Raw genomic sequence first — 23,910 nt, 5'->3', positions numbered from 1 at the left:
CAGGCATCTGAGACGTATACAGTTGGGCTAATGTATTGTAAAATAGCACCTCTTTTGTGTAATAGCCTCAAACACAAGCTTACGTGCATAATAATACGAATATCTCTTCACAAACCTGCAATGTCTCCTCTCAGATGCTCTGAAAAATTCGGGACACCTTTTTAAATGACAAAATATGTTTATTTGTTTATGCATGCACGTGTTGTACGTATGTTTGTATTTTGAAATATGGAAACAGCTGTTTGGAGATAATTAGGAAGGTAAAGGAGGAATGTTGACATCATTCTGGATGTGGAGATCAAAGGAAGCACAGGCATGATGGGATGTCTGTGGAGGATAGTGAGCATTGGCAGCCTAGCACCCGTTCTGCTCACGTCCCACCCATTGGATACTACGCCGCTGTCTGTCTAGAAAATACATTGACATTATCTTCTCCGTTAATGTAGTCCTTAAATATTTAAAGGCGCTATAAACGAATCATTATACCAGTCGACTCTGATTCCCTCTTTTTCAATTAACTTGACTGGCATGGGTTTGACTAGTCTCTTAGCCATGTGGTTCCTGCAGGCAAATGTGTAGGTATGAAGCTGACTCAGCAACATATGCAAAGTAAGTAATGGTGTGATATGAATAAGGAAGGTATAGCTGGAAAAAAAAGGAAATGCAGAAAAAGGGAGCGTATGGAAGTGTGCATTCAGTGGAAATCAAGGATGTGTCCTAATTCCATTCTATATTTGTTTTTAGTGGTTGTTGCAGCATTTGGGTGTGTTGAGGGTCATTATAGGAAGGAATATAGTAGCCGTTCCCTTCGGACACACAAAAAAACATGGTTATATATGCATTTCAAAGCACGATCCGTCTGTGTTAGGGCACATTCTCTGTCTCATCCTCTTCTTCAGATGCCAGGACTCTTTCACTCTCTCTGATATCACATGGCTGAGGAGGAAAAAACTGGAGCATGCTCCCTCCTGTGGCTTAATTAGTTTTTAAGTTGAGGAAGCAGGTTGGTGTGTGTGTGTGTTATATAAAAGGCTCGTAATTAAAGAGGAGATGTGCAGTTCTCTAGGACCTCTGGGAAAAGTCTGCATGATGGCGGAATTGCAGACAAACACGCTGCAATGTTGCTGTGAATTAGATACAGCCATATAGTGTTAGAAAACTTGGAATAGTGCTCGAGTTTTAATTTTATGTGCAGTGATTGCCAATTTTTTTTTCTCAGGCAGTAAAATGCAAAGTTCCCTTATAAGAAAATAATGCGGTGGTACTATGGTTGTAATGCAGGTGAGCTTTAAAAAATCACACTATGCAGTCTCCGTTTTTCTCAAACAGCGCCCCCTAGAGTCGCTGTGGAGTACTTGTATTTAACGTTACTGTCGTAAATACCACTCACGCAGAGCCGTCTCTGCACTCTTCCGACCGTGCTTTCTTCATTTTCTTCGTCGACTCTGCCATGATTCACGTCTGAAATGCATGCTAGTGTCTTCCATAGAGGCTGCTTCATGTTGTTGATGTATGTGACGTCGTGCCGTGAAGCAAGTCGTGATTCTCGCGAGATTTGTCAGGGTGCCACCTCTCAAAATTGCATTGCTGGTTTTGCCAGCGAACAATCTTTTATTGTGTGCCTTTAAAGATGCAGGAGAGTACGATTCAATTGCAGTAATAATATTTATTGACAAAAGAACCAAAAAAACACAAGGAGCACATCATAGGAACAGGGAAAACAAGAAGAAAGGACACCAGCAAAACAACCATGTAGGACAAGACCTGACAAAGAACATGAGAAAACACTGGGGTAAAAATACACAAGATAACAAGGGGCTAACAATGGATAGGTGAATGTGATTAGTAGTCATGGAAACAAACAAGGGTAAATATGGGAACAAACAAGGCAGCACAAACAACGTAAACAAAAGGAAACAGGAACAAATCACAGGGGGTGAAACACTGGAAAAAGGGGAGCAGAAAATACACTTACAACACAAAACCGGGGAAACAAGCCAGGAATGTAACAATGGTAGTGTTTTGACAGCGTTTAGTAATAGGTTAATGTTAATATGTGAACATATTGGTGTTAATTTTTTTTGTTCCTAATACATAAACTAATGTAAATGTACACAACTTTAAATGTTAAAATGTATTGATGTACGACAGTACAATATATAAAAAATATCTTTTATCTTTTTGAAAGAATTCTCTTCTGCTCACCTAGACCATATATTTGATGAAAAATAAAGTATAAACAATAATGAGAAAATTGAAATGTAATATATTTTAAAATGTAATTTATTTCTGGGATGGAAAGGCTGAATTTTAGCTTAGACTCTCTGGTGCAACTTGCTCTCTTAAACAAAACGTAAAATATTGCTTTAAACTTTGTTTTTCTTATTCAGTTATAGTATATTATATGTACTATAATATAGTATATTGATATCTAGACTGGGTCACTATTTACAGTCAGATTTGATAAAGTTCAGCGTGGTTTTTACTCTCACTTGTCTTCCTAATATTCTGTCTTAGAAGGATTCAGTTACTTGAAATGAGAAGAAACTTTGCTGTTTGTTTACTCAAGGTCCCTTTCACATCTTAGATGCATCTCACTCCCACTTCCCCCATTTGGTCTCTCTCACTTTCTTCCTGCTTCCTCAGGGGACTTGTCCTGTTTTCTAGTCTTTCCCTCTCCATTCATCATCTGCTGTGTGATAGGGGGAGTGAACCTCTTTTAATTAGCTGATTAATAATGAATGGGGCCGCTCAGTGTCTCCTCTTGCCCCAGTGTGGTGCTGCTCTGTGGGGGAAGATGAAGCGGATGTTTTTCCTCAGACGGCCTCTAACAGGCGGATGTCAGACTTCTATATTTTCTTTAAGAGTTGCAATATATTTTTCTTAGAAAAAACATTGATGGGCTCTAAAAATCATGATCCTGTTGTGATGTTGATACTATATTCACTAGATCATCAATATTCTAAGAATATTAGGATGTAAATGTAATTTGATTTGTTTAGCAAGGTATTTATTCTCTCTCTCTCTCTCTCTCTTTCAAGTCCTCTCTGTCATGCTCTGCTGCCTATGAGTTTCTTGCTCTGGGAGACTGAAACTGATTTGTATTATCACTGAGAGAGTGTTGTTCCTCACAAAAAAAAAAAAAAATGCCATTACTTTCACCTATTTAAATTAGGTTTTGATTCATTTTCATTTTTAAAGCGGTTGTTCACCTGAAAAAAACTCTAATCTTGCACTTACTCTCATTTTGACTAATTTGAAAGACAAAATTAGACATTTTTAACAATGTAATGGTAATTTCTGTCAGGACCACTATCGTCAAATATGATTGACAGTTAGCATACAGTTAGGATTGGCAGTATGGTTCTGCTCTGGGCAAGAACTCCCTGCGCATCCATGCAGGGGTACGTTTCCCGAACAATGACGTAACTCAACTTAACTACCATAGTACGATGCATCGTTGAAGGAATTAACTAGCTAGTCACGACTGTTTCCCGAAACCGTATTGTTGCAAAGTGGTCGTTCAACCACATTGGTTTATGACGTCAAGCACGTGGTGGAGTAATAACTTATTTTAATGAATCTGTTTGAGATGGAATTAACACTAGATGTTTTGCTATAAATTACAGACATGGCATCTGAGGACTATTTCTCATTATTCTCAGTTATTTTGCTTTATTTCCAGATTCAATCATAGGCTCGTTCTTAGTAGAGCACGTTCGCACATGCGCAATCTTCAAAAACGGTGATTTAAATCTCTTGACAAACTAAAAGACGTAAATGACATTTGTATGTATTCTAAATAAAAGACTGGTTGTACTGAATGTCAGCTTGCTTATTTTGCTCAAGATAAGGATTTATTAAGTCCACATGTCATGCAAACTAGAAACTATGCTTCTAACCACAGGTCGAGAGCTGTCGTTCAAACTACACAACTTTGCGATGATGTTTGCGAATGTTCGTTAGAACGATGGTTTCGGGAAACACTGATGCTTATAACGACGGAACTTGCGAACATATTTGGCTAATGATGCTTTTGGGAAACGCACCCCAGCCTAGCATGGATAAGAGCAGGGAGTGCAGAACTAACCCCCCTAGAGTAAACAGAACAGAACCAACATGAATGTATTGCAGATATCATTAATTCAAGATTTTAAAGAAGAGAATTCATTTGTTCAAAGGGAATCAGAATGCCATACTGACTGAACAAGAGGAGGAGCTGGGGATGGAGGAGGGTAATTAGCTTCTGAGAAACGCGATAGCTGCTGATAATACTGAAGGAGCTTATATATGAATACACTGATAGGCGTCGTACTCCTATAGGTAGACGTGTATCAGCTGAGCTTGACTAACGTGACCTGCCAGAACTGACGCTACGCTTAATTTTCTTTGTCATTAGTTAAAAAGAATGTAAAAGCCCTTTTAAAAAATCTTAAAAGTAGTCAATATACTCATGATGCTCAGGTGTTTACTCATGCTCATGTCATTCCAAACCTGTATGACTTTTCTTGATTCTGTGGAACACAAAAGAATATATTTTGAAAAATGTTGGTATACAAACAGCTTTAATGACCACTGAATTTTATTCAAAACAGTTTTTCAAAATATATTCTTTTCTATTCCACAATAGAAAGAAAGTCATACAGGTTTGGAAAGACCTGAGGGTGGGTAAATGATTTTTGGATGAACTATCCTTAACCGCTGCTCTGCAGCTGGATTAATAAGTTTGTGCGTTTTGAATCAATCTGTTTCGTGGATGAATTTGTTTTGTGTCTTTCTTAAATCTTGGAATATCCATTCGTTGCAATTGCATGGAAAAAAGTTTTCCTTTTGTGTTCCTTCTTGAACTTGGGTGACTTAAAGAACATTACGATCATGAAACTTTCAGCTGATTTATCAGACTGGAGGCCACGCTCATCTTAAAACGGCGCTCCGGGTCTTGCTCTGTCAGCATTCATTGACATTTCTCCAGACAGAGGCCATCCTAAATAGGAGCAGACACTCATTCTTGAGCGAGAGACTTTGTTTGAGTTACTTTGTCTGTCCCCTCCCACCCTCCTCTCTTTCTCTTTCTCTTTCTCCTTCTCCATTTCTAACTCTCTCAGTCTCTTTCTTTATCTTTCCATTCTTTGTTCTAAGTGACTCTTTTTTTCACTCCCCCAGTGAGATGAGAGAATCACAGAGAAACCCCTGAACACAGAGGTATTAACTCTGTAACCTCCCTAACCTCGTGCCCCTCCACTCCTGCTGAACTAATCTACTACCACACACTCACATACACACCCCAAAGGGACTGGCAAAAGGTTAAGAATATGAGGAAAAATAAGACACAGCAGTGTGAACAGGAGATACGTGTATGAGTGAAGGCTGGTCCTGTCTGTTTTTGCAGTCTCAGAGGAATACTCTATACGTGAATGTGCTGCGTAACAGCCTGCTCTGTCCTCATCTTTCTCCCACAAGTGATGCAGTGTGAATACTCATGACGACTCTGCAGGCACGTCTCCTCTAATCCTTTCCCTTTTCCCTCTCTCGGTCCGTGTTCCCATACTGGAGAGCACCCGTGCGGATCTGATTAGTAAACGGATGCAATGGAGGAGAAGAGCAGAGGTTGTCTGTGATGCTGACCTGATGCCCAGGTGCAGATCTGAAACTGCAGCCTGATTACTTGCAGTAAAACATGCAGCTGCTGTACAGCTGTTATATGGAAAGTGTTATCACTTATACCCTGGTTTTTACCACATTGATTACAGTATAATGGAACATGTCCAAAAAAATAAATAAAAAATGGTACTGCTGCCACAGTATACTGTATATCAAAATCAGTTCAATGTCCAAAACACCATGGTAGTACCATTGTACTTTTTGGTGACTTTTCTCATTGGCGAAACAACAAAAAAATCATCAAACCGTCATATGAAAATTAATTGACACTTTTTAACACATTTCAGGACAGATTTAAACCTATCTGCATGATAAATGGGTTAACTAAATTAATAAATCTTTATTGCTGCTGTTCACCCTCCTCTGCCGAAGTGATCCCGATCGCATCATCCTAAATCTCATCTGAGAAGTAACGAAGACAGTAAATCAATAGGCCATTGGCTGTAACAGCTTCAGCAGGGTGACATGATTGGCTGAGGTCGAGGAAGGAGGAGTGACAGCCAGCTGTCATAATAGTAAATAAGAAAGGAAAGCAGAGGGGGTCAATAGCTCTTCAGCTGAAATAAGTGAATGACGTTAATACCCCTCTCAGAGTCCTCAATCATGCCACACAAATGTGCATAATTAATTTAGCGGCATGTTGGAAATCATTAAAAATGGTCTTGGTTATATTTTGGAAGTACATTGGCTTTCACTTTAAAGAGGTAGTTCTTCGGCCAATGACTTTGCTTATATGTACAAACAAATAGAACATTCATCAAAATACCTTGTTATAAACAATATGTTAACAGTAAATTATGACAACATTAACATTTTTGGTGAACTATCCGTTTCATGACTTACATTGATTGTTGAATGCAAAACAGATGCTAGTCCTTGTAGAACTGTGGCCAGTACTGGCATTGCTGTGCCTTTTATACAATAACTGAACCATTGCTTTCTCTCCACCTTGCTCCTCTATTGTCTTTATTGCCATTGTGGAGGCTCCTTTATCTGTAATGAATTAAGAGGAGAGGGGATCAAAAGGAAGAAAGCAAAGAGAGCAAAGCACAGAGGCGAGTGGGAGTGTGAGAGAGTGAGCAGATGATGTGTTGAGAGGCAGAAATCCCCACGCTTGACTGTTAATATACAGTAGGCAGTGGGGTAATGAGCGAGCCATCACTGGCGCATCACTCGAATCAGCCAGTGCTTGAGAGAGATGTCAACAGCCTCCTACAATGGTGACCGGTATAATACAACCCCCACCAAAGCCCACTAAACCTCCCCAAAACACTTCTGCTTTGCGTTTCACATGCTTCTGGTTGGCCAGCGCCAATTTTACAATTGGGTTTTGGGATTTGACATTGGGTTTTGCTCTTAGATTTGATTGTTATTAAGGATTGGATTAGGGACAGGATTTTTTGTCTATTGTTTATCCATCAGTGTCCACTTCTCTGTGATGTCTTGGTCACTTTCACAGCCCACCAGGAGGCAGCAATAACAGCTTAGCCTTTGAGGATTTATTTGTCTCCCCTTGGCTTTCATTAAAAGCAATAAACACATGCTTAATGTCGTTGGCACGCAGCCCCTTTATTTGAATCGGGCCCAAGATGCTCATGGAGCATGTGCTTCAGGGAGGGGCAGCTGGAGACATGTCTGCTGTCCAATACATCCCCCTTCCAGGGATCCCATGTAGAAGCTTTGGGAATGTTTTTGGACATGAGCCCGACATGAGCCCGAAATAAGCCCTGAGACTCAAGTTCATTGATTTATTTGAAATTGAGTATGCTTGACAACACTGAGTGACTGTCTACTAAGCATTTTTACATAGCAGTGTGGTACTATAACAGTTCCATTCACTTCACAGTCCCGTTTTGCATCGGTATTTCTCACTAGGGCTTTTCACACTGCGCTTAACCCCGGGTTATCATGGTTCTAAACACAACTTTTTAACCCCGGATAAAGGAACAAGTAATTTAGAAGTGGGCTTAGCAAACTTTTGCGGTGTTAACCCTGCATTGCGGTGACAAACGTGTACAGTGTGAAACGATGCAGTGTTAGAATGTTACCAATTGCGTAGTCATATTTGCGTGCTTTGGACAGTCACTGAAACACTGAGCATTGTATAAACAGTAAATTCAGTATTTGAGAGGAAAAATGTAAAATATGACCATTTTTGAGTGAAGAAGAGGCCGTTTCATTCTTACCTTTTATAGTCCGAAATGTCCATTCAGGATAAACTCGATAGTACGGTCGGCAATCCTAGGATGCGTAATGCTAGATCTTTTATGTAAACCGGACGCATGCTGCGTTCATCCAGTCAACGACACTGACACGGCAAATATGCAAATAATTAACCCAGGGTTTAGGAATGAAACATCAGTTTATGAATACCCAGGATTAATTGTTAACCCCGGGTAAATTATGAGCAGTGTGTGGAACGTGAAACAAGATAACCCAGGATTCAGTTTACCCGGGGTTTAAAATGACCTAGGGTTAACTATTTCAAATGTAAAAAGTCCTATTTTGTTCTAAAAAATTAGCATAACCATCAGATGGGAGGGGTAATCACTTGCACGTGAACAATAACCAGAGGTGTACTTATTTAATTAAAATAAATTCCCTGGCACCTTCATGGTGATCTACAGTGCATGTTGAGGTAATCAATTATTATATTCTTATAGTTTTTTACATTATGGTGCTATAAATACTTTTAAAGTGTGAGAATTAACCTGTGCTTGTCAACAGAAGTGCACAGGTCTGACAAATGATTTGTGCGACCGCTGCGCATATACAGTACAAGTCGCTGAAAAACGATGCACTTCAGCAGCACCTGAGCTCTGTTTCGCTCCAGTCTTGCTGCGCAATTGAGTGAATGACAGTGCACAGTTCTGCTAAATTTGTTGCTCTTAGCTTTCAAAGCAAAAGAAGTTAATGCTAAGTTTTCCACTCTGTATCCTTAACATTCATCTCAATGATGGTGACGTGCAAGCTAAGAAGAAAAAATCGAACATATACTACAGTGGGGACGGGGTTCAGTAGTAAAACTGTAAATCTAAGTCTAATTTAAACCCGAAAATAATCAAACTTTTAGGATTTTGATATAATATTTTATGAAAAATTGCATCATAAATATTTGAGATTTTGCTTTATTTCTATGTTACTATTCAAATAAGCAGATAAGTTTGTGATTGATTGTTCCATTACATGAATCATCAGGTTTGAACAGAAATGTGTTCATTTTTCAGTTAAACTTTAATAAACTTTTAAAAATGGTTATGTTTAAATATACAACACATACACCCATACTGATGGACACGCATACGCACACACACACACACACACATACAGTTGTGGTCAGAATGAATGGCACCCCTGGTAAATATGATAAAAAATGGCTGTAAAAAAATTATTTGCATTGTTTATACTTTTGATCTTTCGTTCAAAAAAATCGCAAAAATCAAACCTTTCATTGAAGTAAAAGAATTGAAATTGGGGGGTAAATCAGATTATGAAATAAATGTTTTTCTCCAAAACACGTCGACCTCAATTATTGGCACCCCTAGAATTTTTTTATGAGTAAAATATCTCTGAAGTATATTCTCATTCATTTTTACCTTTTTTTTTTTTAGCACAGCAGGGTGACTAGGAACATGAAATTGTCCAGCTATGACTTCTTGTTTCACAGGAGTTTAAATATGACGAATACACAAAGGCCAAATTCCCTTGCTCATCCATCACAATGAGTAAAACCAAAGAATATAGTTCTGATGTGCATCAAAAGATATTTGAGCATCACAAAATAGAAAGTGGCTGTAAGAAAATAGCTAAAGAATTGAAAATCCCCATTTTGACCATCAGGGCAATAATTAAGAAGTTCCAATCAACTAAAGATGTTACGAATCTGCCAGGAAGAGGACGTGTGTCTAGATTGTCTTAATGGACGGTGAGGAGGAGAGTTTGAGTGGCCAAAGACTCTCCAAGGATCATAGATGGAGAATTGCAGAGATTATTTGAGTTTTGGGGGTCAGAAAGCCTAAAAAAAATGATCAAACAACCCCTACATCACCACATGTTGTTTGGGAGGGTTTCAAGAAAAATCCTCCTCGCTCCTCCAAAAATAAACTCCAGCATATTCAGTTGTCAGACATGACGGGATCTTCAAAAGGGACTGGATTCTATGGTCAGATGAAACAAAAAAAGGACTTTTTGGCAGCAAACCCTCCAGATGTGTTTGGTGCAAACAGGGATAAAAAGTACCCCATGCCTACGGTTAAATATACTGCTGGATCTTATATGTTGTGGGCCTATTTTTTTGCTGGAGGTCCTGGACATCTTGTTCAGATACATGGTATTATAGATTCTAGCAAATACCAACAGATAAAAATGGTTGGATCGTGGTTGGATCTTCCATCAGGACAACGGTCCAAAACAAACATCAAAATAAACACAAAAATGGGTAACTGAGCACAAAATGAAGCTTCTGCCATGACTGTCCCAGTCCCTGACCTGAACCATGTAGAAAATGAGTAGAGTGAACTGAAGAGAAGAAGCCCCAACATGAACTTGTGAATCTGAAGGATCTGGAGAGATTCTGTATGGAGGAATGGTCTCTGATCTCTTGTCAGTTATTCTCCAAACTCATCAGGCATTATAGAAGAAAACTCAGATCTGTTATCTTGGCAAAAGGAGATTACAAAAAGTATTTAATAACAGGGTGCCAATAATTGTGGCCGACGTGTTTTGGAGAAAAACATTTATTTTATAATGTGATTTACCCCCCACTTTCAATTATTTTACTTCAATGAAAGGTTTGATTTTTGCTATTTATTTATTTATTTATTTATTTTTATTAAAATTTTTTAAATCAAAATTATGCCACAAATGCTGAGCTTAACATATGAACTTAGTAAACCCCTTACATACCCCTTACATATACAAAATTACTTTGACCTCTATAGTTACATTGTTTTGATCAAACTTAAAATGTTATATTTTCTGCAGGCTTGTAGTGGTTATTTTGTGTATAGGGAGCTTTTGTTAAATGTGTCTGCTAAATAAATCATTGTTTTTATTGTTCTGACAGTGTTGGGATTAACTTTATTTTGCCCCTTCACCACCTTCATGGCCAGTCGCCATTCAGGCCATAATCACTCCCGGCTGCTCAGAATACTGCATGACGGACATGATTGGGAGGAAGTGCGCTTCAGTCTGTCTGCCGGAGGGGACTCTTATTATATCTCTGTGTTTGCAGTTAGCAGATGGCATCTCAGATTGTTTCAATGATGCTTGATAAATGCAACAATCTACATTACATGCTCACAAAGAAGAGCCAGGAGAAAGAGAGTGATCCCTTGCTTATTGAATCCCTCATGGGGATAGTTCCCCTGTGTCTCATGTAGCTTCATCCCAAATGGAGTAACTTTTCACTACTGCCATAACCAACTTAATTTCCATATATATATTCAGATTCAGATTCAGATTTTAAGATCATCAATCATCATTTTGACAGGCACAGATGGCACACTGAAAAATTTCCAAATGGCTTCTCTCTAAAAGGCAGTCACCTGGTAACCACACACAAACACACACACACACACACACACACACACACACACACACACACACACACACACACACACACACTCAGACTTTCTACTGACTTCTAAAGTTTTATACTGAGAAACTGAGAAAGTACATAATATTTGATATTTTCTTATTTGTTGGCTGGTCTCCAATGTTCCAGATTTCAGGTTTTACTATCTTTGTTGGAAGATACATATTTAATGGCAAAGTGTCAGGTGATCCTTCAGAAATCACTGTTGAAAACAATTGTGCAGGTTAAAATGTTTGTGGAAACTGACATATTTTACATGATTCTTTGATGAGTAGAACATTCAATTGAACCACATTTATTTGAAATATATGTACAGTTTCCTTAACTGTTTTATGTTCAAGTATGTGGTGTTACCATACTCTACCATGAGCATCACTGAATTCATTTTTAATGCAAAATTGCTCCTTACTGGCAGTTTTTCGGATTTTTTATCAAATGTTACTACACCGCATCAAATCTACATAAATGAAACTCTCATGTCCTTCACAAGTGTGACGTAGTGAGGAGTATAACTTCCTTTTTCCTTCCAATCATTTTTAGGAATCTTTTCACAGTAATTTACAGTTGCGGCCAAGCTCTAATCACAGAAAAAATGATACATTTGAGGACATAAGTGTGTTTTCAGAAGGTTCCAGGTGTTAAGCACTCTAAGAGAAGAGACCCATGGACGTTCTGGACCAGTGGAAGCCGCACGAACCATTAGTGATTTGAAATGCAAAGTGAATCGTTTATTTCCATCCAGCTGCTCAGTGAGGCCTAAGCGGCAAATGCTAAAAACAGACCTTTAAATAAATGCAGAACGCTGGTAGTTACAAGACAGAGGGAAGAGCAGTGGTGAAAGTGTGGGTGGTGATCTCAAGACCACCATTGCCCTTAGGCAGAAACTATAAAAGGATTAATTTAAGTTTTTTTTCAGTGAAAATAAAACAAACATAAAAGATGATGATGCCTGACTCCTAGGGTTTATGAGCTACTTGCTGTTATTAGAACAGTTGGTGTTATTGTTTTCAGTGGTTGGCCCTCATTACCGCTGAAGACACTCCTGCTGACCCGCTCTAAACAGCCTGTCAGAGAACACAAGCGCTCATCAGATCCCTGTGATTCACACCTGCCCTGCGTCACTGTCAGACACTTTTGAATGGCTGTGTTTAGAGTCAGCACTCAATAGGTTAATGGGGATGTGGAAGGTCAGAGGTTCGAAACATTAGCATATCTTTTTGCAAAGGAAACAAGTGCTTCTAAGGCTAATGGCTGCCAGTTTGTAGTATTACATTGACATTACTTAACAAAAAAGGTGGCTGTGGGGGTAGTTGGCAGGGAAGGGGTCATATTAATAATTTAACATGATCTTTTTGATCAATTGTCTGTGTGATGTATTGATCCAGGGCCATAGTAGATTTCATTTGAGCTTAATTCCTTTAGCTCAAACAGCATGTTGTTCTCAATGCCAAGGTCATGGTTTCGATTCAAATTCAATTATCCAATGATCCAACCTGTAAATACCACTGTCTGATCTGGAATTTTGTAGGTCAATGTTTTGAGAGTTCCGAATAACCAATTGAACCAAATTTGAAGTTGTACATCAGTGGATGTATATCAGGAGTGTTTGCAATTTTGTGTGTGTGTGTGTGACGTTCACTAGAACGGATTACTATAAAATAGATTGGTGTGTGTGTGCCCACTGTCAATAACAAATAATATTCTCAAACAGTACATTTTGTTTTCTGAACTATGTTAAGACGTTACTAGTGACTGCAGGTACTTTTTTTTAAATTAAAGTCTTCTGTTCATAACCAAAACTTAATTTACAGATTGTTCTCAAAAAGTGTCCAACATTCAGGTTGAAAGTCACAATCCATTTACATACATACTGTAATACCTTTATCAGCAACATGCATAATACATAAGCATAAGTAGCCTTTTCCATTTAGCCTCAAACTGACTCCATTTGTTTCAGTCACTGTGTAATTATGTTTTTTTTATACTGGAGCCCTGTTGCTGCAACAATAATCAAAAATAGATCTGAGTGGGACTACAGGGCCTTGGCAAGAGCCGTGGTTATCTATTGTGTTCTCAACTTTACTGCCAAATATCATGCTACATGCTCTTTAATAAGAAAAAGAAAAGAGTCCCGGCAAAATAAACGGATCTCAAGGCCTACCATGGGATTTATTTCTAGGTAGTAGAGACAGAGTAGTTAAAGCAACTTTACTGTGTCTTTGGGGGAATGTGGGGATTACGGAGAAAAAGAGAAGACAGAGACTGTGTGAGAAAAGTAGGTATTGTCTGAGTGTGTTCGTGTGTGTACATACAGCAAAGACGATCTGACACAGAGTGGTAGTTGATGGGAGAAGCCCTGGTGATTACTGATGCATGTTATTGCTGAAGGTCACCAGCAGGCAATTCACTCTAACTGATGAACTCCCATTTATTGATCTGTTGAGCCCCTGCAGCGGGTGGATGAGGAAAGCCTACGAGAACACATGCTGAGCCTCCGGGGATGCTGTTCCACTGTGCAGCCATGAGAACATGATATCATGCTGCTGTGTATGTGTTAGCTTATCAAAGATGCTCTATTTCAGTTTACTGCTATGTAAAGAGTAAATATAAAGAGAGGGTGGAGTCTCAGGGTGAAGAGAAATATGGCAAGAAAGGCTATTACTTATTACCATTCTTTTTTTCTCTTTAAGTCACCATTAGATCAAAAAGGACAGTTTCTTTTCTATGGAATATTGCATATTTATCTGTGCAGATCTTTTTTTTTTTTTTTTTTTTTAAATCATGCGCTCTCTAAATCTTTAGTCAGAATAATCTCCCCTCTCTATTGCAACAACATCTCTTCTCTGATGACGTGTTTACTGGCATGAGAGCGGGACAGCCTGTCACTCACATGACATCCCGGCGATATCAATCAACAACTATCAATTCCCTAAGGATAAAATCCTACTTTTTTTCTTGTCCGAGAAGCCGTTTCAATTGGATATACGCCACAATAGGGAAGACTTTTCATTTAAGTAGTGGCAGTCATCTGGTAACACACACACACACACACACACACACACACACACACACACACACACACACACACACACACACACACACACACACACTCATTTAACATCATATTGTTAAATACATCAGTAAGGATTAGATATATATATATATATATATATATATATATATATATATATATACACACACACACACATTAACAATGTAGTTATATGTGTACATATACTGACTACAATATACAAAATATGAATTAATTATAAAATAATGGTTTGCAAATGATTTGTAAGTACTTTTTTTATAACAAAGTGTTACCAAAATGTTCTTTAGAATAACAATACAAATTGTTATTTTAACTGTTGGGTACTTTGTGGAACCAAAATGGCTTGGCAGCAAAGAGTGTATTACTGATGTTCATATTTGAACAAACCCTTTGTTCAAATGTGAACATCAGTAATACATGAGTATGATTCTCGGGCACCTAATTCGTCAAGTACCACTTCAACTCATTCAACGCTCTATATTACGGTTTGTTGTTCTTTTTTCATAACATATTGGTTTCCACTATTCCCATTGCTTGCAGACGTTTTATTCACACACGCCTCCTTTGCAACTCAGTAACCTTACATTTTTTTTGTTGTGTGTCAAGTTGAGAAATCTCTTATGGGCGAGTGTTGTTTTTCTCTGCAAATGACAAGAACTCTGCTTGTTTACTAGCTTCAGAGACTCGAACGTTGTTGACTCATTCATGTTAATGTGTTTTTGCACAGAACACTGACTGAATTGTGCTAGCCTAACTTTAGCCTATCTTTGATTAGTTGTGCTCATGTAGGTTTCCATGGTTTCCTTTACACCAATTCATGAGAGAGGTTTGCTGTATGTTTTAATGATTAGAAAGTTGATTTTTAGGAGAATTTGAAGTGCCTTTTGACATTAGAGCTTCATCATTTTCAGACTAGATGATTTTGACCTCCCTAAATAATGACAAGCCAGGAGAGTGGAGACTTCAAGTCTCTCATTCACTGATCATGCTAGTCCAAGTTTTTTGGGATTTTTCTAATAATAATAAAAAAAAGCTGCTAAGCATATTTTCAAATTTTAAATGTATTATTCAGTTTAGGTTTTAAATTTTCATGTGGCTTGACTCTTGACTTAACTGAAAATCTGTACATTAGGTCACCTTTTATGTAACTTTTTAAAGATTCAGATGTCTACAAATAATTTATATACACAAACTTGACACATGCTTTAAACTAGATATTTCTTCCCTTTTAGAAGATTTGTCCTTTTCTTTGTAGTGGATCGTCTAATATGTCATTGACCCTCAGACTTGTTGGTGATGATCTAGTTTATGGACTAGCATGTTTAGCAGCAGAATTTTGCAGGTGGTGTTGAAGCTGGTTGCTCGAGGAAGTCTTGCTGGTTTAGATAGTTGAGAAGCCTGGTGGGGACACTAGCACAGAAGCATCCCATGCTGGCCACACAACATGCAATGCTAGTCTTTAAATCAGGTTTGACATTGGCCATCAGAGTTCTTGAGTTCCTTTCTCACTGTGTATGCAAAAACAACTTCTTTTTGTATTCGGCTACAGGTTTTGTCTTCCTCGAAAGTTCTGCCGGTTACTCACAATTGCATTAGCCGCCGTGTGGCATTTTACACATGTCTGTGTGTGTTCATCTCAGCGCAAGGCAATTACGGCAAGATGAAATATTCATCGGGTCCCCGGACGCTCTCCGCTGCGCCCTCGAGTCCGGTGTGAGGGTGTAGATTGCGTCTGCGGAGCGTCCTCTCCTGTGATACAACATCAATGGCATGTTGTGAAAGTGGCGCAAGATGCCATTTGGGCTTTAACGATATACATATAAAAGAGATCCAGAGACCTGTCAGGTCTTTATATCCCCTCTGCCCCCTGTGTAAACCTTCAGGGAAATCAACAGTTTGATATGCAGAGCCATGCTGAAAAATGTATGGGGGTAATAAAGGCATGCACAGACATGGCATTTAGCCAAATATGGTTTCTGCCCGTGTCAGCCTTTGAGTGTAGTGACAGTCTTTTATCGTTGATATGACAAAAAGCCATTGTGGGGGATTCGACTCTGATCTGGCCTTGTTTGTGTTTATGTATGTTCTCTGACATTTACTTTGCGACATGAAAAGTGCCCCTGGTTGTCACATTATGGATACCAGGGGGCTTTAGATAGAGAATTCTCATTTTGCTGAAATGAAACTCACGCTGGGACCAGCCTTTTATCATCTAAGTGCTTTTTAGGTTGATGTACTTTTTATGCGTGTTGACAGAATTTCTTTTCTCTCTTCTCTCTTTTTACTCTCGCTCCAGGCCTCGTGAAGCTGGGAATCCACTGTGTCACATGTCAGAAAGTTGCCATAAAAATTGTTAACCGGGAGAAACTCAGCGAATCTGTGTTGATGAAGGTAAGATTGTGCTGCTTTTTTTTTATGCACTTCATGCGATGACTTAAGTAAACCAGCCTGTCTCTCTGTGCTGAATTATAATGGAATTGAAAGTTGTCAATTACAGATGGCTGCTTGTACCAAATCTGTCACTTACATTACAATTACATTGTGGTGGGTGAGTTTGAGGATTTACATTTATTTAGACTCACAAAGCTTATTCTGTCACAATGCTATATATAAAAAAAAATCTTGCTGAAAGGGAAAGTTAGCACAATTTCTGTCCTAATTATGCCAAGGTTCTTGCTACAGCAACAAAACATGAAAGAGTCTTTTGAGTACAAACAGGCTGCTGTCACTGTTGTGCTGAACTGCCGTCAGTGGATTGTTTGAGTATATGAAAGGATTACCCTGAATGCTTTTACCCATCTTCAGTAGTGTGTAAGGAGTGGCAATGAGATACATAGACCTACTATCAGACTGGACATTGATTAGCAGGAGTTCAGTTAAGGTTATCTCTAATCGTTCATTATCCGATTTGAATCGTGCGCCGTGAGCTCTCCATCTGTGATGCTCTAGTTCTTATGAAAGTGGCATGTTATACATAGCTCATCATATGTAAAGTTCCCTCTCTGTGTTTGTTGAAAGCCAAATGTTGGAGAGAAATTCAGGTTCAGGTTACTTTATTTTATACCCGTAGGTAAATTAGGTTTCAGTGAATAAGTTCAGGCTGTTTCTCATACATATTATAGACACTACAATAGACAACACTATAAAAACAACACTATAAACAAATATAAACACTATAAATAAACCCATTACTGCATATTATTACTATTCATATGATTAATCACTGCAGGGACAAAGCTGTTCTTATACCATTTTGTTCACTAAGAATGAATTTCCGCCAATAGCATTATCTGAAAAGAGTCAGGAAATGCCACGCATATGGCTGCAAAATTTGGGTTGTTTACACAGATTGCATGTTTCATGGGGCAATTTGTGACAAGGAAAATATATAAATGGACAACGTCATGCTAATTGATCTTATGTGTTAGGACATATCTCAGGACTGTTGAAAAATGAACTGAATGAATGAATTCTTTCTTAAGTCTAATTGTCTTCAATAGAGTGTTTTTTTTTTTTTTGCTGGACAAATATGGTGGTCACATACCTGTGTTTTTATTATAACATTATCTGAAAGTCAGCAGTTTTTCTTTGCTTTACAGAGTGAATAATTGTCAAACTGCTACTGTGGTACAAAAATGACAAGATGCACCTAAGATACTTCTGATTTTGTCATTTTGCTTTATAAATTCATAGAGCTTTAAAGCCCATCTTTCAAGTTGAAGATCCCTGTGAATGAACGTGTAGATAAATAGTGTAGGAACTCGATTTGCGTGAAGAAATGAATCATAAATGTGCATTAAAAAAGTTTTTTATGAGTGAAATTACTTCCGCTGTCAAAAACGCTCTGATCGGACGTGACGCAACGGCCGGTAAATCTCATCTCTTCGTACTACGTAAACCCACACTGAGAACCAGGGCAGCAGCGCCTATGTTTGCCTGTCGTTACGTCATATGACACGTTCTCTGGGAAAAGGGCGGTTTTTGGGAGCCTAGCTTAGAAATAGGTACACTTTTTTTTTCTTAATTTCTGCCCGTGGGTGTTGTAAAACATATGTATTCTTATGTATGGCTTTTTAAATTGACATTTTCATACAAGATTCTGTATAAATTAAGTTATACAATTAAATTGAAAGATGGGCTTTAACATAAAAATACTGCAGATCACCTCAACTTTTGACCCAATCAACATGATTTCCTCTCAGTGTCCATCCAGCATCATATGGATTTCATTAAATGGTTAATGGCTCATTAACTCCTGGTGGATTGTGGGGCAGCAGTAATTTAGACGAGCTGATTGGTTCCTCATTGTAATTGGATGTGAGATAGAGCTTTACAGTCATCCGGTCCCAGATCCCCCTGCTCACACATAGGTGTTTGGACTGCGAGGGAAATTGCTTCTCTGCAGGAAATAGACCTAGGCCTTATGGGAGTCTGATTGTGGAGGAATGCTTTTGTGCTTCTCATTGTCATACTTTACTTTCCTCACCAAGCTGTATAATTTCAGAAACAAACAGATGCTGTCTGATCCTAACGCAAATTCAGAGTAAATCCGCCTCCATGACTGATAGTTAGTCGCGTCCTCTGAAGGTCACATAACCCATTGCATTGTATCTCCTGCTTATTTTAGCTTCTCTCAGGGGTTGTTGTCGTGGCAACCTAACATGATTGGCTTGAGGAGGGAGGTGGGGGAGAAAATGATATGCTTGTAGTAAAAACAGCTTCAGATGTTGCACGCCTCCTTCAGTGTATCTTAGATTTTTTGAGCTGCGGCGGGGATCGACAGTGGAGGCAAAAGAGCGAAACAACAACCTGCGGTTCTTGCGCACTTCCCAAAGTCATGACTAATCTTCTCTATGGTGTAATTTCCCATGAATCCACCTTGATTCATTGGCTTTAACTAGACTTCATTTCAGTTTAACTCATTGGATAGTCTCCCAGTCATCGGCTGCGATGTTCCCCCGGAGTTCATCTTTGCCACAGTCATGAAGTAATAAATAAACAATAATGACTTCATTAGCATAATTTTAGACAGTCGGCAGGAGGTCACCTGTCATTCTGTTGTTTTTCTTCTTCTCTTTCCTCAGCCTCCAGCGAACCCCTCGTTGTCTGGCATTTGCATAGCGTGGAGCCGGTGTGCAGCTGTCAGTGTGTTGAAGAGCATGTGTGTCTGTATGTTGAAAGCAGGGGTTCGGTACTTCCTGTCAGTGTGTGCTTGCTGGGACACAGTAAAAAGTAAGAGCGTGCATGTGTGTAAGCAGAGCCCAGGGTGAGCGTGTCAGGTTTTATTTGTGTGTGCAGTATCCAGAGTGTCTGTTAGTGCACTGCAAAAAAAGATTTTGTCGTTTCCAGTCGAAATATCAAAAAAAATCTTAAATCAAGATGCATTTACTAAAGTAATAAAATGCCATAAGATATTATGTCTTGTTTTCTGGGGAAATAAATAAAAATTAAGTGAGTTTTTGCTTAAAATGAGCACAATTATCTGTCCTTGGGGTAAGAAAAATAATCTTGTTTCTGTTTGAATTAAGATAATTTTTCTTACCCTCACTTAATTTTGATTAATTCCCCCGGAAAACAAGACACAATAGCTTATCTAATTTTACTTATCTAGTAAATGCATCTTGATTTAAGAACTTTTAGATATTTGGACTGGAAACCAGACAAAAATACTAAGTAAAAAAAGCATTTTTTGCAGTGTGTGTTCATGTCTACTCCCAGGGAGAGGCGGCGTTGTGAGTTAGGTCGTGGCACGCACAGAACAGAAGCCTGGCATTTGAGAACATGCTCCTCGCAGAGAACTCCACGGCCCCTGCCTGGCCCCTCCTGAACTAATGAAGTCGTCTCTGACATTTTCAGACATGAAAAGAAAAGCTCTTTGACTTACTTTGCGGTCACACTAATGAGGGTTATGTCAGGAGGTGACCTCGGCCTACTTTACCTCAGAGAATGTGCCTTAGATGCCTCACAGCAACATTTTCTTCAAGGGGAAGAAGTTGGTATGTGTGCACATTCATTATATCGCATAGGTGATGTTTTTAAATAAATGAATTTGATGAAAAACAGAGCTCTTTAAACACTGGAAAAGCGTATTCCATTGTGTTTCCACTCCAGTCTGGTGCCATTTTGTGGAAAAGCTGTTTTAAAATGCTAAATAGTGTGCTTATCTTTCAGTTTCCCTTGAGGCAGGCCACTCAGAACTATTTATGACAAACCATGCATTAAACATCAGTCCCTCCTAATGAATGACTGCCTCTTGACACTGCAGGGTGGATCCCAGTAAACATTTCAGAAAGGTATCACTCTTTGGTTTAATCAAGTCTTGGGTGGTTAATGGTAAATGGCCCTAGGGATGGTGGGAGTGAAAGTTTCTCTCAGCGTGCGGTGTCGAATCCAGACAGGTCCCGAGGGGAAAGCTAACATTTCTGAAACCAAGCCCAGTGTTGCCCAGGAGACTGGCTGCTGAGGAGAAGGAGGGACATGTTGCACCCCTGCAGAGAAGAGATTACTCAAGCTGTGGATGAGTGCCAGTGTGCACACTATATGTTTCGCAGTGACAGTGGAAAAGAACTTTAACTATATATTTAACTTAACTGTATTTTAAAGGAGGAGTGTGTGATTTCTGCAGCTCTAGCAGCACCAAACATTAAAAAAAAGAAGAAAAAAAGGATACTTTAGATCAGGCATGTCCAATCCTGCTCTTGGAGGGCCACTATCCTGCAGAATATAGCTCAACAAGCCTGCGTGGAAGAATCTAGTGTGCCTAGTAAGACCTTGATTGGTTGGATTGGACAGTGGATTGACTTGATTGGACAGTGGTTTGGACACCCCTTCTTTAGATCATCTTTGTCAACTTTGGAACAATCTTCTACAACATCTATGAAAATTCATCCATTCGGATATTCAAAACTCAGCCCATATCTCACTGGTCTATCTCAATTTTTCTGTTTCCTAACTCTGCCCCAATTCTCACTTCATATCTGTCTTGGGGTTTGTTGTTTCCTTTTACCTTTTTAAAGCGAAACTAGAGATCCTGAAATGCTATATAATGATCAATTATTGTTATTAATATTATTATTACTATTATTACTTGTATTGCATTTTCTGCGGACGAGGCAACACATTACTGATTCTTAGTGATGCCGTATGACTGTTACCACTTTTGCAATTTTGACAAACCCTCATCTGTGTTTGCCAGTTAGAAAACATTGGTGTCAAATCAGTAGAATTACAGAAAACCAAACATTTACATTTGCAAGGCATAAACAGTGATGTACAAGATCAACAAATGTAAAATGTTCAGTGTCAATGCAGCTCTGGCTTGAATAGACAAGAGACTGTTAAATGTCAAATGTCCCTCATTAGTCCCCAGGCCAGCGGGACGTCTTTATATTTGAGACTTTATTTCTAACCTCTCCTGATCTGGAGCGCTGTGTTCGAGCTCTTGCTGACCTGAAGTACTTCAGTGTTTGTGTGTTGCTGACGCTTTGCTGAGTGATATATGGAGTCAGCTCTTCACACCGATGCTCCAGAAGAGCTGATGAACTGTGACGCTCTACGCAGAGACACAGCTCCACATCTGGGTATGACTTATCCGGTTCTGCCCCCCGCGGTGTTCGCTCCATCCATGATCTCTCAGTCAAATGAACCACTGCCTCTCTAATGGTGCTGCACTGAAGTGATTTAAGATGGTGTTTGTTTAATCCGCATTCACTGGCACTTTAGTCTAGGAAAAGAGAGATAGATGAAGGTCTTAATGATGCGATCACTGAGGCAGTGACGAGGCGCAGCGCAGAGATCTCAAAGCAGAATACAATTCATGTTTGCTTGAGCTCTGAGAACTGTTATTGTTCAAAATGTTTGAAGTCAGTGAATTTTTTTTTTTTTAAAGAAATTAATACTTTTATTCAGCAAGGACACCTTCAATTGATCAAAAGTGACAAAAAAGACATTTACTGAATAATGTTACCAAAACTTACATTTCGAATAAATGCTTTTCTTTTGAATTTTCTATTCATCAATCATCAAAGAATCTAAAAAAACAACAATTAAAACTGTTACAATAATATTAAGAGGCACAAAATTGATGATAAGAAATGTTTATTGAGCACCAATCAGTTTATTGGAATGATTTCTGAGGGATCATGTGACACTGAAAATTCAGCTTTACCATCACAGGAATACATTTGGCAATTATTGTAAATTGTAATAATATTACTGTTTTTATTGTATTTTTTAAATACAATAAATGCTGCTATCAATAAATGATAAACTTCTTTCAAAAACATTAAACAATCTTAGACTCCAAACTTTTGAACAATAGTGTATCAGTATTTGTTGTAATGCAGTATTTTATGAGTTCCATGTTTTAAGATGACACATAGTTCAAAATAGTATACAAATGCATTTTGTTTAAATGCATTATTTCCCTCCCCCCACTTTCTTTATACTAAATGTATGTTTACATACAATGAAACGTATAAAAGAAGTCGCTCCCTATATAATATAGATAGCAGCCCAGCTTCTGTTCTTGTAATGATAGAGAAAATGCAGGAAGGGGATATGGCAAGGAGGGAATAAAAAATGAAATTTGCAGTCCAGCACAGAGGCAGAAATAGAGGCAGATTGAATGGCTGATGAATGATGGCTGACCCTAATCTTGTTATCCTGCCATTGATGACAGCAGTGTCATTTTCTCTCTATACGTTTCTCTCTTTTCTCCTCTAAATGATTATGGATCATTCATCTTCTCCTGCGCTCTGCGGGTAGATTGTTGTGTTTGCGAGGGAGATGTTTCTCTCACCGCATGCACAGAGTGGGACACAAAACAAAATAAATGGCTGTCACGCGCTTCCCTCTGGCCCGGTGCATCTTCATCTAATTTGCATATATAACTCTTTGAAGATGCCAAGCTGATTTTATAAGGTTTGAGTTTATTGATGACCCAAACGAGCACTGCATTGTTAGTAGCTCTTATACTATGTTCAGTTACAATACCTCTCTCCTGTGTCACTTTAATACATGGAGTGTGGAAAATTTTCCATATCTGTGTGTTCAGATTTTTTTTTTTTTAAACAAATGACCAAAATAACCACATTCATGCATTTCATATTGAGTACATTTGAGTGTATTTGTAGCTGTATTACTGTTCATGTTTAATTCAGCCTTCAAGATTAAAGGGAACAAAATTGTCATCATTTACTCACCCTCATGTCATTTCAAACCTGTATGACTTTCTTTATTCTGTGGAACACAAAATAAAATATTTTAAGAATTGTCTCAATACCATAATTCTTAAAAAAAAATCTTATTTTTTTGTGTTCGGTAGAAGAAACAAAGTCATACAGGATTGAAATGACACGAGGGTGAGTAAATAATGACACATAATGTAATATTTGTCATTTAAGTCATCCTCATGATGTTCTAAATCCATATGTTCTTCTTTTTTTTTCTTTTTTTTTTGAAGAACTGTTTGACATAAATGTGTAGTAATACTCCTACACTAAAGTATACATTTCAATCTTTCCTCTATTCCATGTGCACTTCCTTCTCAAATGATTAAGCTGCAACTTTGACCCCAAGTCTCAGCACTTCACTGGAGGTC

General features: G+C 38.5%; 1 protein-coding gene across 8 annotated transcripts in view; it reads left to right on the top strand.

Moving 5' to 3' along the window:
- The window catches only part of brsk2b (BR serine/threonine kinase 2b), a 135,393-nt gene that overhangs the window by 51,376 nt on the left and 60,107 nt on the right, over positions 1-23,910 (top strand). For all 8 annotated transcript variants that reach the window (XM_084403945.1, XM_084403944.1, XM_084403947.1 and 5 more), the window contains exon 2: positions 16,606-16,700. In XM_084403945.1, the coding sequence (XP_084260071.1) occupies positions 16,606-16,700 (95 nt within the window). The remainder of the gene's footprint in view (positions 1-16,605; positions 16,701-23,910) is intronic.

Source organism: Rutilus rutilus, assembly GCF_951802725.1.
Source record: "Rutilus rutilus genome assembly, chromosome: 3".
Lineage (NCBI taxonomy): Eukaryota > Metazoa > Chordata > Actinopteri > Cypriniformes > Leuciscidae > Rutilus > Rutilus rutilus.
This window is presented reverse-complemented; position numbering and strand designations above follow the sequence as displayed.